General features: G+C 35.0%; 2 protein-coding genes across 4 annotated transcripts in view; both read left to right on the forward strand.

Annotated features, from left to right (window-relative positions):
- LOC119607468 (rho GTPase-activating protein gacZ) overlaps positions 1-5,738 on the forward strand; it is a 29,615-nt gene extending 23,877 nt beyond the window's left edge. Inside the window, exon 2 of one of the 3 annotated variants that reach the window (XM_037961394.1) lies at positions 2,815-2,914. In XM_037961394.1, the coding sequence (XP_037817322.1) occupies positions 2,815-2,902 (88 nt within the window). In that variant the 3' untranslated portion in view covers positions 2,903-2,914. Of the gene's footprint in view, positions 1-1,952; positions 2,041-2,814; positions 2,915-5,491 lie in introns of those variants that run through there. The other 2 variants (XM_037961395.1, XM_037961397.1) reach the window with 2 other exon arrangements.
- Positions 5,739-12,915: 7,177 nt separating this feature from the next.
- Positions 12,916-14,468, forward strand: LOC119607466. Its single transcript, XM_037961390.1, has 3 exons — positions 12,916-13,153; positions 13,278-14,314; positions 14,383-14,468. The coding sequence occupies exons 1-3, from the start codon at positions 12,916-12,918 to the stop codon at positions 14,389-14,391; spliced, it is 1,284 nt and encodes a 427-aa protein (XP_037817318.1). The 3' UTR covers positions 14,392-14,468.
- The last annotated feature ends 3,919 nt before the right edge of the window (positions 14,469-18,387 follow it).

An 18,387-nucleotide genomic window follows, 5' to 3' on the forward strand; every position in this document is an offset into this window, starting at 1 on the left:
TGAAGCATAATTGAAATAAAAATTGCCCTTGAAATAATGTGATTTGTTAAAATAAACCTTAAATGAGAATTTGTGAAAAGGCATTGACTGGCGGGCGCACGATACGATACTTGTCAACCTCAATCAAGACAACTGTTGGAAAATCAACAAATTATATTTACATACATACATCGTTACGGATGGCATGTGGAGGTCTAATGATTATAAATGATTTCTTGTAATTAGTAAGATAAACTAAAACTGCTTTTATCTGTTTAAAATGATAAAAATAATCATAAATTTACATGAAAATTATTAATAAAAAAATTGTTAATGATTTATGGTTAGGACACCTGTTGATAGACTTTTTATAAGCAGTTGTAATAAATATAGGATAGGAAAATATCTCTTTTATATTATAAATGCTTTAGTGATATATTAACGAGTTTGTCCAGTTTTCCAGACGAAAATTTACTCCATTTACATAAAATGTAAATGTTTTCGCAATTGCATTTGCATTCTGAGTCAGAACACCTTGTCGACTTAATAGGGGTTTTGTAACTGAAAGAAATTGGAGGAATAACATTTTTTATGCCCAATAACCAGATCGATCTTGAGTAGAAGAGAGGCGCTAAGATATGTTCATATCATCGTTGACGCTTTTAAACTATATATAATGTTCAGATCCTCTCTTGCTCGGAAAAGAAACATGAAACTTCTTGGTAGAGATTCGGTTGATTATACTTTCTGTATGAGGATCATCTTTGGCAGAGTATGTAAGGATGCAATTGTTGTATGAATAGAGTCTCCTGGTAGACTTGGCTGTGTTGGCAATGTCTCAGTTCCTTAGATCCAATTATTATTTGATTCGCTCTTACTCGGAAAAGGTGCATGATTCCCTTACCTCTTGGTGATGATTCGGATAAAGCATTGATAATCTTTATTCGAATATGTTTCCGGACAGTTTCGAAGTACAAATCCAGGGAAATGGAACATGGCCGGGAATGTAAATTGTCCAATTGTCAATCCAATTGTCTTGGCAACTTCTTGGATTATCTCTTACACGGACCGAAAATTTCGGAGTGAAGATCCAATTGTTGTGGGAATTTGTCAGATTCTTTCTTGTACGAAAAATGATCAAACCCTCTTACATCTTTATAAAGCTTCGGTTGACAAAGCTTTCATTGAATAGACAAGCTTTGACAGAGTATTTAGAGATCCAATTGAACTTATTTATTTAATAATGATCGGAGTGAAGATCCAATTGTCATGGGAATTTATCAGATTCTATCTTGTACGGAATGAGATCATAACTCTCTTGCATCTTGGTAAAGATTCTGTTGATAAAGCTTTTATTGTGTAGAAAAGCTTTGGCGGAATATGTAAAGATCCAATTGAACTTTTTAAATATCACTTCCACGGAAAAAAAGCAGATATTCGGTTGATAAAATTTCGATGTGTTGACAATACCTGATTCTCTCTTGAACGGAAAGTGAACATGATTATGTTGTCTCTTGGCAGGGATTCGATTGATAAAGTTTTCTATGTGTTGGCAATGTATGGCCGAGTATGTCTCGGAATAATGATGCAATTGTCGTGCGAACTTAATTTATTCCTTCCTTGCACGGAAATTGAACATGACTCTCTAGTCTCTTAGTGTAGAAGCAGTTGTTAAAGCTTTCGCTGTATTGAAAATCTTTAGCCAAGTATGTCTCAGCTTATTTGGAAGTAATGCTCCAATTGTAGTAGAAACTTATACTTGTTGGTCACTAATTAGACGCATGTTATTCAAGAAATCGTAACAATTACTTCTAGGAGACTGTTTCAAAGATGTAACGTTAACGTTATATGGAGTACACAGGAATATAATCAAATCAGTTCGAGGGTCGTGGGAAAAGGAAAATTTTAAGTTAGTAGAGATTCGCTGGATAAAGCTATCGCCGTGTTAACAATCTTTGGTCGATTACTTCCAGGGTTGTTTCGATGAAAGGATGTAATTATCTTGGAAACTTAAGATTTCGTATGGATATACTCTTTGGGCAATAATTGGAATCATGTCAGATCGAATTGGTACAACAACTTTTAGGAGACCATCCTATTTGGGTCGGTTTGGTTCTCAAGAACTCTAGATATTCAGTAAGTCGCCTAATGGTAGGATGATCTTCCAAATGTAATCGCACAATTTTGTCCTATTACAGAACACACTACTCTACAACCTCGTAGACTGTTTCAAAAATGTAACGTTGATGCGTTAACTGAGATGAAGTGTACAGGAATATTAAGCTCCTGAATGTAATCGAATAAGTTCAACAAGCTATCGACGTGTTGACAATCTTTGGTCGATTTCTTCCAGGGTTGTTTCGATATAAGGATGCAATTGTCTTGAGAACTTAAGACTTCGTATGGACATACTCGTTGGGCACTAATTGGAAGCATGTCAAATCGAATTGGTACAAGAACATCTAAGAGATATCTAGATATTCAGTAAGTCACCTAGTGGCAGGATGATCTTCCAAATGCAATCGCATAAATTTGTCCAATTTCATATTAAGCCTCCGAACGTAAACGCCTAAAATTCGAACGAGGGAAAGGGTAAATAAATTTTGGTTGAAGTCCCAAACAGAGTTTTCGTTTTCCTTTTTAATTGCTTATAGATTTTTAGTTACTATTATTGCAAAATTGCAAATTTCCAACTTTTGCTAACATCTTCACAACCTTTTGGTTTAATTTTATTCCTTTCAAAACTTCTCGTTGACTGCTCACCTTTCAGTTTTTCAACTTAAGTTAATTTAGCTAAAAACATTTTTCATGTTTAACTTGTTTTAATGATTTCAGTTTTACCTGTATTCTTTTACCGGTTGATTTACATTTTTGTTTTAAAACGGATTGTCTGTATAAACTGTTATTGCAGAGGCGTTGTTGACAGACAGTATCTGTAGGTATTGTAGATTTAACAACTTTTTGTTTTTATTGCTCTTTAAATCTATTTACAACTTCTTTATTTGTAATTTAAGTCATATTTTACATTTAAATGTTATTCGTCACGTTTCATTTTTGTGCACTTGTTTAATTACATTGTTGTAAAATTGTAATCCCTGTATTATTTGTTTTTTTTGTGAACTATTTTAATATATTTAAAGTGATTCGATAAGATAACAAAAGAATTGTGTTACAAGGAATTTTAAGTATAAAACTGTTCAACTTCAATGGTAACTATTTACACCTTATCATATTATTGTTGTAATCGTTTTTTATTGAAGTAGACGTTTTCTTTGTGAAAGAGTTATCGTATTAGATCATCTTGTTTATTAGGGGACTTTTAGGTATAGTTATCAGAAAAGATTGACTTTTTTACAGAATATTCTTGGTCAGAATTTTATTTTGGCATCAAGAAAGCTAAAGAATAGAAATTTCATCGTTTTACCTATTTTACTCTCGAAAAACTGTTCACAGAACTTTAGCATGTCAATTTCCCAAACATCCTTGATGGGTACAGAATCGTTTTAATCCCAGACACGATTAAACAAATCTATTTTATGAATATAAAAAGATTCTCTAAATGGTGCGAAAAACAACTGCCTTAGACATAGATTCCTAACTCTGACAAAACAGAATACTTCCCAGTTGTCACAGATATCACCAATTGGATCCGCTGACCTAGGGCAATGATAGAGTAGCCAAGACAGTATCGATAACGAACAAGAATATCGAGTAAGGATTACCATCGCATAGTATTCGATGTATTTTTAAAATTTATTGCCTGAATGAGGAATATTGACTGATCAGTCAGTCACCTTACTCGGAAAGCGAGATCCAGCTTTAACATTTTCGAATTAATTCGGTATTTAATGGATAGTTTACTGGCAGTCCATATCTTATAGTGCGTTAATGCCTCCTGTGGGTTCGGTTCTCTGACACACTGATGAAGAATCGTGCTACAGGCCCGATGGATGCCTAGGTGTGTGATATGTCCTCTGTTACTTTATTGTGTCAGCTTCTTCTTCCATCCACACTAATTAAACACTTCCCAGTTATCATAGATATCTGTAGTCGGAACCGCTGACTTAAAGCAATCATAGAGTAGCCAAGTCAGTTTTGATAACGAACAAGGATATCAAGTAGGGATGACCATTTGGTTCGAGTATAATCGAATACTGCCCGATGTATTTGTATTGTATTGTATTCTCGAAATAACTCGACACCAAATAGAGATTTAGTGGATAGTATACTATTAGTACAAAGACGAAAATACACATCTGTGTCTGCTTTAGTACCCCCAGTCGGTTATTAGTTAGCGTTCATACTATAATACTCAGGCCGTAGGTTGAGGGTTTGGTTCCTACCAGAGACCAATAAGCCCTATGTGTGATTTTCTCCTTCGATCCTTCGATTGTTACAGACAGGAGCCGCTGACTTATGAGAATCATATAGTAGACAAGACAGACCATTTGGTTTGAGCATAATCACAAAAACCCGATGTATTTATTGTCTGAAAGAGATCCAGCTTTAACATTCTCAAATTAACTCGACATCAAATAAAGATTTAAATGATAGACCGGAGGTCGTGTTTTGGATTCCCACCAGAGACACAGGTAAAGGATCACATAACAGGTCCGATGGAGGCCTAGGTGTATTTCTTCGAACTATAGAGCTTCGTCCACTGCAACGCTCTTTTTATTTGCCGATTTGCTGCATTAATCGCGCAGCCCTATACATACGATTTTCAAACCAAGTGAGGAATTGACTGGGGTCTTTTGTATCGTTATTAAGCGTGCTATTACCAAAGAAACAAGACCCTTCCGATATCCATACAGACAATGGTTTGTATTAAAGAATTAGTCAATGTTATCGTTAAAGATAAAGATCAAACTGCGCTCGATAAATTTCCCAATCCTTCAATCTTATTCCAGAAATGTACCACAAATAGCTCCGCTACTGTTCCATATGTACAAGACCAGAATGAAAGTTAAAGATTCTTTGCCTTCTTTTTAACATTATCACTTTTTTTGTTGAATTCAATATGGAAAATTTTATAAGGAGAATTCGGTCGCTTGACCGTTAAACCCGATTTTTTATTTAAAAAACAGTAACAACATTCACATGTCATTCATCCATTGTACATTAATTTGTATGGATGTATTCAAATATTTGTATGTGTATGTTGTTTTTGTACCTGCGCTTGCGTAGATAATATCTATAAAATATATATGCATATCTACATACATTGTATATATAACTACTTATAACGTTACTACTACTATTTTGTTCTATACCCCTGTCAAGGTCGTTCGTTTCTTGGTTCATTCGTTTATACACATACGTCTGATATTTCCTCATTGAGAAAGTAAACAAATATTCTTAACGTTTTACAATGTATGTGCATACATATGGTAGATGTATGTTTGTGTGTTGGTGTGTATGCCAATTCGTATATTTCTTTTTCAATTTCCCTACAAACATCTGGAAGTAATATTTTAAAATCAACTAACAAATGTCACTTTTTTGTTTTTAGTTAATGTGTGGCGTTTACGTTGATGGAATAGCTATTGGACCCTGCATAGAAATTATCATATGTATTATAAATGGAACATAAAACACATTAATAAAGATTTATGATCTTGAAAATTATGTTAAAAAAGACCAATGTGGACAGTTTAGAAAAATTAAATAAAATGTGCTAATGCTGTAGACATCTCATGTTAAAAACGCTAATTAGAGTTCTGTCGCGATAGCAAATGTTGGCTGGGTACATGTTTGAACGCACAATTTTTTCGCAAGTACATGAGTACGTGGAAATCTCTACGTGTTTGTTGTTTTCTTTGGGGTTGCCAAATATAATCAATCTAAATTGGCGATTGTTTATTTTATAAATAGCTATTAATTTTTCTAATAGAAATTTAAAAAAAAAAAATCGCAAATCATGCTGATATTTACTTTTATTTTTGATTTGTTTACGATGAAAGTTCTTCAAAGTTTGGCGATAATTATATGCTATTGTTAAAAAAATTATCTCCAAATATTGTATGTATAGTTGGCAACTAATTTTGATATTGACAGCTTATTAGTATTAAGAAATTATATTTAAGTAACTTCCGCAAAAATTTATTCACATGACCTGATTGTAAAAAAATTATCAAAAATATTCGCAAATTCCATGTGATATACATCCAGAAGCGAACTAATACAAGTCACGAATGATCTAATAACCTCTAAATTGTACAGTAAAGCACTACGTAAGATTGTAGATTCATCACAGCTATTAGAATTGGAGACACTGACTTGAAAGCTTCTTCGGCAATCATAGTGTGATCAAGAGAGACTCTATAGGGAATATGTGATCAAGATTTAACATTAGGTCTGAGCAAAATCGATTTGATTTTCATTCATGACTGATAAATATTCGATTCAGAGTAAACTCAGATACATCACAGCTATTTGCAATAGAAGCAACTAACTTCAAAGCCCCTTTATAACTGATTATCTACGTAATAAAAGTGTGACCAAAGCAGAGACTATCTTGTGGGCAAGGTTGACTTGTAGCATTCAAACCAAGCATACATCTTGACCGACGAGCAGCTATGAACTTATTCTAAAAACATCAACTTTAATAATTAGGGTTTTCACGCCCCAATCAAAAGTTTTTGGACTCTATTCACTTAAAATTGACTCAGTAATTGAAGACAAACAACTGTCCACCTTCGTTACGACTTCTCAGTTTGGCTGGAAGCTCCAATCGAGCTGAAGAGGGGCATTTTCAACTCAGGGGTTCGGACATCATTGTCAAGAAGAGAAAGAAAAGATTTACGATTATTGGTATAAATTAACATTTTCTTTAAAAATTGCTATGCTATTTCGATCAATAGAGAGCGCAGCTGAACTTGACTTGGATAAACTCTCATTCACAAACAATTGACATACTGCTCATGAAGATATGTTAACCTGTTATCAGCCATCTAAGCGATGACAAATGGTTGCCACGGAACTGCGATTTGAATAATTCATGTTTTTTATAGTGTTCCCTTGAATACCGATGCTATGCGAAACCTCAATTCAAACAACATTCAAGCCATTATTAAATCAGAACAAGAAACTGTCAGCAAAGTTTTGAACAACTAGAGTGACGGAACTGACCGATCTGAAAAGATCTTGTATTTGGAGCACTATTGTAATAGGAATCATGGGGACCATTTACAGATCATCTAGAAAAAGATGAATCGAGTTTCTTGTGTTTCAATACTTAACCTTGTCAGAGAACTCCAAATTATTCGAATATCTCCAAATGCTAATGGTACAAGACTTGAGTCCGCAATGCGTAAGAGTCATTAGAAGCTGTAATTCATGTATTCATGGAAATATACAAAGCTGCAGATTAGCCCACTCCAAATACGTTCTGAATCAGAGATATTATAAAGTTTCAAGACTTTTGGACAAACATCTAAACACCAACAGATTACCTTGAAAGGGGCTTGTCTTCATCTTAACATTTACATATTCCTAAGTCATCATCATTTCTATAAAAATATAGTTTCTCTCGCTTTTAATTTCATCTGCGTGTAGAGTGAATACATTGGTTTTATTAGATGTTATGCCGGCAACTATTCGCTCACTCTCACACTAAAACGCTATCAATTATTTTGATAGTGATATATTTTTATTTATTAATCGCAAAATGTTAATGTTAATTTTCACTTCGTTCTTAACCGAGTTGAAGGTTGATCTTTTATCTACAAATACAAATAAAATGTTTGTCTTTGAATTCGGTTGTTGACCCATTCCATTTCGTTTAACTATTTCATTCAGTATTTAGAAATTAAGGCGTACACACGTACCTATAGTACAAAACTACATAAGACGACGACGAAGAAGAAGAAAACAACTTTTAAAATAAAAAAAGTAGAAATTGAGAAATGTTTGAATACAATACTTCTGCTTATTACCACAATGAAACATACAAACATAAGTAAAAATATACAAATATAAACATTTGTATTTGAATGTTTGGTTGGCTGACTGGTCTATCCCATCAAACATCCCCCTTTCTGTCATTCCCCCACTATTCACAACAAATCATGAAGATGTCTACGTGCTCGGTGGCGCGTTAGAGCTATTAAGTTTAGACCTCAAGCTGAAAGCAATAGCAGCAACAACAACAACGATAAAATCTATATTTATACACATGTGTGAAATGTTGTGAATGAAGAAACACAGAAAATGAAAAAAAAACTAAACAAAATAAAACAGAGAACTAAATATTCCCTTCTGCATTTAGCAGTTGTTTTTATTGTTGAACTTAGTTTAACACTAACAACAAATTGTGTAAATATTGTAATATTTGTTGTTGATGTGCATTTAGTATTAGACAAAAAGAGTTGCCATTGTTTAAAGAATTTCATTTCACTGTCTTTAAATATTCGCAGTTACTGATCGTGGTCACGTTTTGTTTACGATTTTGTGAAAAAAAAGTAAAAAAAAAATTTAGATAAGATTAACGTCGAACTTTCCCTGTCATATTTTAAAATTTATTATTTAATAAAATGTTAATTGAAACCAAATCAGCAATTAATAATAATACTATAACTATGTTATTGTACTTGTCAAGATTTTTGATAATCCCTCATTATCTCATTAAAAGGGAAGTTAAAACAGCTATCGTTTGTTTAAAACAGTTATCGAACTGTTGAGGCTTAAAGATTTTTGAAAAATTGCGGATTTGTAGAACTGAGACTTCAGAAAAAGTCGAACTGGGCAAATCCCATGGTGTCCGGTTTGCTTAAAATTGGATTACCAATGGACTCCCGCGAGATCAATGGCCCTGCAAAGTCATATTTCAACTTCATCCTCATCCATCCAGGTGTGTTAAATCTTCCGTCTCTTGTAAACAATAAGTTGGATCTGTTCCTCTACTAAAAAGAGGAACACCAATGTTATTGTAAACTTCACTTATGTGGCATCCTTAGCAAGGTCATATGCTCCTTGATAGCCGTATATGTCTCCAATTTGGTGTCTCTTGAAGTGGTGTACACTTTCTCAACGGCTCTAATGGCGGCTTTGCACTCGTGAAATAAGCGGATATTTCTGCCCAATATGCTATGATATTGAAACTGTTCTCCGGCTATTTGAAGGGCTTGGCTTAAAGAGTTATGGCAGCATACTTGACAGTTCAACTCGTTCGAACAGATTCATTCCACTGCTGAAAAATGAAAAATAGATTTTAAATAGCGATTAGTTTTTGGCACAAAAGCGAGTTTTTAATAGTTTCTTAGATTTCTTAGGTTTTAAGTTATTGTTTGCAATAAATCCGCAAATTTGTTTTAAAATCATCTACAGTAAAGCTACAGGTTAGCTTACGAAGGCAGTCTGCATGTTAAGCGACATTTTTGGGTCCAGGTTTAGTACTATTGTGATACCCGAAACGTATCGTAAATCAACTTACTATTTAGATAACTCCATGGTTGATGTCGCGACAAACCAAATTGTTTCGCGAATAAACGAATCTAGCTAGAGAATGTAGATAGAATAGAAATCAGCCAGATCATGCAAGAAAGTACGGCCCATAGTAGACTGAGCAGGATACACTTAAAGAAGTGCTCGATAGTTTTTTTCATTTTCCTCGTCAATTTAACTTCTGCAGAAGTTGAATGAAATATTTAGACTCCATACATGCGCACCTACTCATCAATGCCCAGTCAACACGGATATCAGTAGTCTCAGCCGCTCACGCGCTAGCAATGATCAAATGACCTTAGGTTGTTGTAGAGTACTGACCTGGATACTTTACAATAACCTGAGTTAATTTTTGTGTAACAGGTAAACGTTGATGACCATCTGATCTGAGCAGACCTATATAGTTCCAGTCTTAATTAAGAATGACTCGTTCGCTGTTCCTACATTAAATCTAAATTCGGGAGAAGAACAGGGGAGTAGCAGTCACTGCTTTTAGCTTAACCACTGAATTTACGGCCACTTGTTTGACCATAAGACCCAGTGGTAGCCCTGGTGTAACTGCACAAAGGCTTGGGTGGCGCTCAGGTTGTCATAAGCGCAGAAGTTTGGATAGTCTTCACAAGTGCTCCATACATTAGAATGGGCTCAATTACCATGACAAGATATTTTTTTGAGAATTTTGAAACCCTTTAAGATCTTTAAAAGAATGGTGTAATCAGAAATCAGAAATAAATTCCCTAGTAATTTGATCAACTACGAATGGCAACTCTACATACATATGTTTTCACACCTAATAATAATTTATCGCTTTAATAATTTAAAATAATTAATTATATTTTCTGACTGTTCTCTAAAAAACAAACATTTTGTTTACATACTCTCCTAAACTCTCTCTCTCATTATTTTTTTACTAATTCTTCTACCAAAAAATTTCCAAGTGAAAACTACTAAATACTTCTCACGCTCACTCACACACGTAATCGTAACTTTGTACATTTGCACGCAAAGTAAATTAATAAAGTAGCGACACGAGTTGTTGTACAACAAACGTCTACAAAAACCACAGGCAATTTGTTTTTGTTCGAAATACTCACTTGTCAAAATTTGTTTACAAAAATGAACCAATAATTAATGGAAAATATGGCATTATTGTTGTACCTTCCAAAAATATGTTGTTATTTATATTAAAAGTCCACAGAGTTTTTCTTTATTTTTTAAAAATTAGAACATTTTTAAAAATATTATACACTTAAAATACACTTTTTCACATTAAATACAACAAATTACTCAGAAATTTGTACAAAAGCAAGCGTTAAAATGAAAACAAATATGGCAACATAAACATTTTTGACAAGTAAGTCCACAAATAGCAAGTTTAAAAAAAAATAGTCAGCTGTTCAAATGAGTCTACTTTATAAATTTACTTTGTTTGCACGTACAAACTTTATATTTCATATTTATGAGTTCGGCTGGCTCGTATTAACCGCTAGCTTAACTAAACGAGCAGATTGTACATACAATTCATTCAATAACAAACACTCGTTAAGAGCAGACCTAAAAAACGGGCGAATTAAATTCAAAACAAAATATAAACAAAACACAACTACTATTATAAAAATTTGTTAAAAAAACTAATTTATATGAATTATTTAGCAAAAAAATGCGAATGTGATCATAACAAAGAATAGCAATAAAAACAAAAGAAATACCCAAAAAAAAAAAAACTATAAATAAACCAAAGTTATCAATGTTATTAGTTAAACAACAGTTACAAACTACGTGCTTAAACTCTTAACAGAAAGAAAAAAGCTAACCATTTAACTGCCGATCCTGTACCTCACAATAGTTTATGTACTTACACTAAAAGTATTCTAAAAATTTAACGCCTATAACTTGACTATATCATATCATTCGGTGAATCCCATTAAGATTGTAACGGTTTCGGAGAAAGATTACAAAACAATTTTTTATTATTTGTAATAGACCCCCACCCCCTAATACTGCAAATCTACCCATCAAAGACTACAGCAACAACTAAAACAAACATTGTAATGTTTGTCTACTACGCTCTAGTCAATTACCGTTCAACATTTATTGTTAAACTACCTGTTAGTGACCAACAACTCTAAACACAATTAGTTGCGTGTTAGAATTTAACACGACAAGACTGAAATAAGTAAAAAAAAGAACTTAGAAATTTTTTCTAAAAATAAAGTTCCTAAACAAAACTTACAATTGAAAAACATTTCTTAAACTGTGATATTAATAAAATTAAGTGTCCTTTTGTTTTAAAACAACTACAAACTGCAAGCAAACATGATTGCCTCATCCTCTACTGCTACGGATTATAATAAGTTTTTCAAACGTCCTGCCCAACCCTCCAATGCTGAACAGTATTTTCGTGAACATTTAATAAGCTGGTAAATATATTTTTTTTACTTATTTTTTAATATTTTTTTGGCATTTTATCTAAACAGCTTTGTTGATTATATTTTAATGGATGATAAGTAAATATTAGAAAAAAGGTGCTAAGTTTAAACAAAATAAACATAAATATTTTGTTTTATTATTATATTTTACCTTAAGTTGAGTTATGTTTTTTTTAAGAGTCATTTGATTTTTTTGTGGAAATTAAGTTTTAACATTATCAAAAGGTTTATGAATAAGTTTTCTTAATATTGTGGTTTTGATATTGAAAGTCATTTATTGATTTTTTTAATTTACAATTTCCAAGAATTTTATATGAGCAAATTTATAAAAAGTTTTTATTAGGGGGGGAAGTAGAAAAATATTGTAGCCAATATGTGTATACTTCCCCGTTTGGCAAGTTTCCCTTTATCCAACAAGCATTTTTTATTATTAATATATTATTTATATGTAACTGTATAGTTTAAGTATACTCATCCTTGTTTATTCATGTCCATGTCGTTAACACAACAGTGTATGTTTTCTTATATTCTTTTCCACATTTGTTTTTTTTATGTAAAGTAATACTGTCTAAATAACTTAATAAAGCATAGAGAAGTCAGTCTTGTTATAAAAGTTGAACAGACAAGTTGTTTTTATTCGTTCGCGCATGCTACTTGCTACAATTTCAGAAGTGGGATATAAAGAACAAAAAGTGCAAAAAAAATAAAAAAAGTTTTTGTGAGAACATTGTTTAAGTTAAGCAACAAGTGTGGAAGGAAGAACGAAAATAATTTAAAGTGAGAAAAGAAAAAAAAGAGATAAATTTTTCTTGGGAACATTGTTTCAAATGAACAACAAGTGAAGGAGAAAATCAGATGAGAAAAAAAAGAAATTTTTTTTGTTCGTAAATAACAGACTGCAAGTGTAAAAGAGACAAACGGGAAAAATAAGGAAAATTTTGTTGTTGTTGAGAACACTTTTTAAAGTAAATCAGTGCGAAAACAAAGACGAAACAAGGAAAAGAAAAGTGTTGAAGCGAATATCGTGAAGAATTTATTTTTATGTGAACGGAACTATTGGGAAATGGATGAAATAAATCCAAACAAGTATACGGCTGCGCAGTTGCGTGGATGGCTTCAGCAGCTGAACTTGCCGACGGCTGGCACAAAAAGTGCACTAGTTTTGCGACTCAACGACATACCGCAGAACGAAAGAGGTGTGTGTCCAATCGAAGACAACAGTTTAGCGACGAATGTAACTGATGGTGTTAGTGAGTGTGAATATGAGGACAATGAAACACAAGACAATGTCATTGAGAAAAGTAAACAGAAAAAATTAATATGAACAGTGTTTTTGAGAAGGAGAATTATTTGCTAAAGAAAGAACTCGAAATTATAAGGAAAGAGAACGAACTTCTGATTAAGGAGAATGAATTTTATAAAAAGAAGGAAGAGTTCGAAAATATAGACAAACAGTCTTGTGTGGGGGTGTGGAAATTAACACCGTTAACAGCGGTGGTGCGAATGAAAATGAGCAAAGTGCAAATGATAGAGATGGTGGTGCGAATGGTGACAGTGGTTTAACAAATGAGTGCGGTGGCTGTGTAAATAATAGTGGTGGTGGAACAGTGAACGGAGTAAACAGTGGCGAAAATGATTGCAACAGTGGTGAAGTAAATAATAGCAGTACTGCATATGGTTGTAACGTTGGTGGTGAAGGCGTTAACATTGGCGAATATAGAGAAAACAACAATGAGCGTGAACAGAGCAGTATTGTAAAAGCTAAGGAAAATTCTGGTAGTGGTGGCAATACTTCTTTTACATTATTGAAGGAGTTGTTGCCAGAATATGATGGTTCTACCGCGCCAACTATTTTTGTTGCGCAAGTAAGAAATATAATGGAGCTGTATTCAGTAGACATAAGTACAGTTAAGGCATTACTAATGTCAAAGGTCAAAGGGAAAGCACAATGCTGGTTGCATGCCAAGTCTAATTACTTACACGAGGATCTGAATAAGCTGCTTGACGAGTTAACAGAATTGTTTGGAGATAAAGAAAATAAGCTTTCAATACGACGAAAGTTCGAATATAGAAAGTGGCAGTATAATGAAGACTTCATAACCTATTTTAATGACAAAGTTGTTTTGGCCGAGCGCTTGAGAATTCCTGAAGATGAGCTAATAGACTACGTCATCGAGGGGATCCCTGATAACAGTTTGAAAATCCACGCAAATTTGCAGTGTTTCCAGAGTAAATCGCAGCTTTTGATGGCTTTTTCTAAGATATCCTTAAAGGGACGTGAGCAAACTTACAACAAAGGAGAAAAGCGAGAATCTGGTGTTCGGTGCTACAACTGTAATTGCTTTGGACACTATGCGAGTGAGTGTCAGAAACCAAAGAGGGAAGTGGGTGCTTGCTATGGTTGTGGAAGCTTAAACCATCTCGTTGCTGCCTGCCCAGAACGGAAGACAGATAGACCCGAGGTAGAAAATAGATATTTAAGGTATTTTAAGTGTAGTTGATGATAATTCTGTAAATTCTTTTTATATAGAATGCCTGATGGATACAGGGAGTCCCGCATGCTTTATAAAGAAATCTCTGATATCACAGAGGATTGGCTTGAAGCATATGAATAATGATAATTTTTCTTTTTGCCTAAATGGCACTGAATTTAAAACTTTTGGGAACATTTTACTTTACTTGAATTTTGAAAATAAATATGTTGGACTTGATGTATTTGTTGTTGATGATTCTGTGATGGTTTTTGATTGTATCCTTGGAAGGGATTTTCTTGACAAGGTAGGACTGATATTGGCTGACAAGAGGTCCGTGGTTGGGGAACGGGGAACGGATGATCATGTAGGGGGCGGCGATTTTGTGAGGGCAATTATGTCTATTGAATGTGGGAATATGTCTGAGGCTAGTGACCTGAGAATAGACGAACAGGTTGGGGACGATGGCAGGAGAAGATTAATAGAGTTATTTCTGGATACATATGTGGGCCCGGAAAGACCATCTGAACCCAAGACGAGAAGTGAGATTAAACTTAATTTGGACAAGCCGAGGCCGTTCAATTGCACGCCTAGAAGATTATCATATGACGAAAGGGAAAAGTTACAGGCAATTCTGGACGAATTCTTGGCGAAGGGATATATAAGGCCAAGTGAATCAGAATTTGCTTCGCCTATTGTGCTCGTGAAGAAGAAAAACGGGGAATTGCGTATGTGCGTGGATTATAGAACCCTGAATAAGATGACTCTAAGGGATAATTACCCAATTCCTCTTATTGACGAACTATTGGACCGATTGTCGGGAAAACAGTTCTTTACGAAGTTGGATTTGAAGAATGGTTTTTACCACGTTTATGTTGAGGATGAGTCTGTGAAATACACATCCTTTGTTACCCCACTTGGTCAATATGAGTTTTTAAGAATGCCGTTCGGGTTGAAGAATGCACCTTCTGTGTTCCAGCGGTTTGTGAACAAGGTTTTTGCGGATATGGTTAGGGATGGAAGGTTGATTGTTTATATGGATGACATTATGGTAGCTACTAGGGATGTTGAGGAACATTTCCGAATTCTTAAGGAAGTGTTCAAGCGTTTGGTGGATAACAAATTGGAATTGCGGTTGGATAAGTGTGAATTCTTGAGGACTAATGTTAAGTATTTGGGGTACGAAATCGATGGTAATGGTATTAAAGCTGACGACACGGGTCTGCGAGCTGTAAGGGATTTCCCTGTCCCTACTAATGTACATTCTGTTCGTAGCTTTCTTGGCCTCACTTCGTATTTTAGGAGGTTTGTGAAGGATTTTTCTACTATTGCTAAGCCATTGACGGATTTGACAAGAAAGGATAAGGTTTTCGAATTTGGAATCGATGAATTAAGGGCCTTTGAAGCTCTGAAGGAGAAATTATTGGGATGTCCCGTACTAGCACTGTATGATCCTAAGGATGAAACAGAATTACACTGTGATGCCAGTAGTGCGGGGTTTGGCGCTATCCTTTTACAGAAGAAGGACGAGAAGGACGATGGGAAGATGCATCCGGTATTTTATTATTCCAAAAGGACAAGTGAATCAGAGTCAAAGTACCACAGCTTCGAACTGGAAACCCTGGCTATTTTGTATGCTTTAAGACGTTTTAGAGTATACTTACATGGGAGGAAATTTAAGATTGTTACTGATTGCAACTCACTCACAATGACTCTTAACCGGAGGGAAATGAACCCAAGGATAGCGAGGTGGGCTTTGGAATTTCAGGATTATGATTATGTACTGGAACATAGAGCTGGTACTCGTATGCAGCATGTGGATGCGTTGAGTAGGAGTTTGCATGTGATGGTAATAGAGAGTAATAGTTTTGAGGAAAACTTAGTGATATGCCAGAACAGGGACCCAGGTTTGCTAAAACTAAAGGCGGAACTTCAGAACAAGCAGAGTAAAATGTATGAAATGAGAAATGGCATTCTATATAGGAAAACTAATAAGGATGATGTAGTATTATTTTGCGTACCAGAGGCGATGGAAAGTCACGTATTATATAGATACCATGATGAAATGGGGCACGTTGGGGTTGACAAGATGACGGATCTGATATCAGGTGGTTATTGGTTTCCCCATATAAGGAAAAAGGCTTCCGATCATGTTCAGAATTGTTTGAAGTGCATCTCTTACTCGGATAAGCATGGGAAAGAGGAGGGTTTTCTGAACAGTATTCCGAAATCTACGGCTCCATTTGATGTCATACACGTTGATCATTACGGCCCTGTTGACAATGGGAGACTTTTGAAACATATTTTGGTTGTTATCGATGCGACCACCAAATTCGTGAGGCTTTATCCCACGAAAACCACGAGGACAAAGGAGGTAGTGGAACATATGAAGGAATACTTCCGAGCATATAGTCGCCCGAAATGCGTTGTGAGTGATAGGGGAACCGCGTTCACTTCTTCGGAATTTCAGGACTTTTTGAACGAGTACGGCATACGACATATAAAGGTGGCGACTGGTTCTCCGCAGGCCAATGGACAGGTGGAGAGAGTTAACAGGAGTATAGGTCCAATGTTGGCGAAACTAGTTCGCCCGGAGAATGGAGTGTACTGGGATACGGTATTGGACAAGGTGGAGCATGCTTTGAACAACACCGTTCATAGGGCAGTTGGACAGCACCCAAGTGTGATGTTGTTTGGTTTAGGGCAGAGAGGTCCGGTGGTGGATACACTAAGGGAATGTATACTTGACGATCTTCAGCACAGGGCACAGGTCGACCATGGTTGTGTAAGGGAGGCGGCTTCTAGGAGACAGAAATCTTTACAGGACTACAACAAGCGATATGTTGATAAGCGTAGAAACCGGGGACAGAATATTCAGTGGGTGACTACGTAATGATTAGGAATTTTGACTCACATGCGGGTGTGTCGAGGAAGTTGATTCCAAAATTTAGGGGACCGTACAGAATAGCCAAGGTTCTTAGGAATGATCGGTATTTGTTGGAGGATGTCGAGGGTTTCCAGCAGTCAAGAAATCCTTACAAGGGTGTATGGGCCATCGGGAATATCCGTCCATGGTTTAGGGGCCGAAATTGTATTGACCCGGCACGAGATCAGGTGATCTCGTCTGTCAGGATGGCCGAGTTGTAGCCAATATGTGGTATACTTCCCCGTTTGGCATGTTTCCCTTTATCCAACAAGCATTTTTTATTATTAATATATTATTTATATGTAACTGTATAGTTTAAGTATACTCATCCTTGTTTATTCATGTCCATTGTCGTTAAACAACAGTTATGTTTTCTTATATTCTTTTCCACATTGTTTTTTTTATGTAAAAGTAATACTGTCTAAATACTTAATAAAGCATAGAGAAGTCAGTCTTGTTATAAAAGTTGAACAGACAAGTTTTTTTATCGTTCGCGCATGCTACTTGCTACAATATTTTGTTTTTATTGCAAAAGAAAATGTCTAAAATATGAGAGGAACTTTAAATGTATCCTAACAGACCTGATAGCCAGGAAATTGGTACTAACTACAGCACTCAGACTTAATGTAATAGGCGTATGGTATGAGAGGAACTTTAAATGTATCCTAACAGACCTGATAGCCAGGAAATTGGTACTAACTACAACACTCAGACTTAATGTAATAGGCGTATAGTATCACAGAGGAGATATTTAATCTCCCAGCTAATAACGGTCATTGCCTTTCCAAACCTTATTCCAGTGATACTTCGGTTTTATTATCTCGAAACTTTAGACTGAAAGAAAGTCGTTCGCCATACATCCATGTTATGTATTCGGGATTAAACTAACATGTACGATTCAGGATGACTGTAGTCCCTTCCCTTCAAATCTTTAGCTATTGTCAAGCAGCATCAAATCCCTGATAGGTAAAAATTACTTCAAGACTAGACTAGGCATTCTAGGCCCTCTTAAACAGTATGGCAAGACATTCAATAGTAGTTCTAGAGTGGATATTAGGACATGTAACTGATAAATTAGTGAAAGCAGAGTGAGTAAGTAGGGTCTTGTATCTTTATACCACTTTAAGGTCTCTGAATA

This window comes from Lucilia sericata, unplaced genomic scaffold (genome assembly GCF_015586225.1).
Source record: "Lucilia sericata isolate MDLA Ls3-8-SP2 unplaced genomic scaffold, ASM1558622v1 Contig000697F_arrow, whole genome shotgun sequence".
Lineage (NCBI taxonomy): Eukaryota > Metazoa > Arthropoda > Insecta > Diptera > Calliphoridae > Lucilia > Lucilia sericata.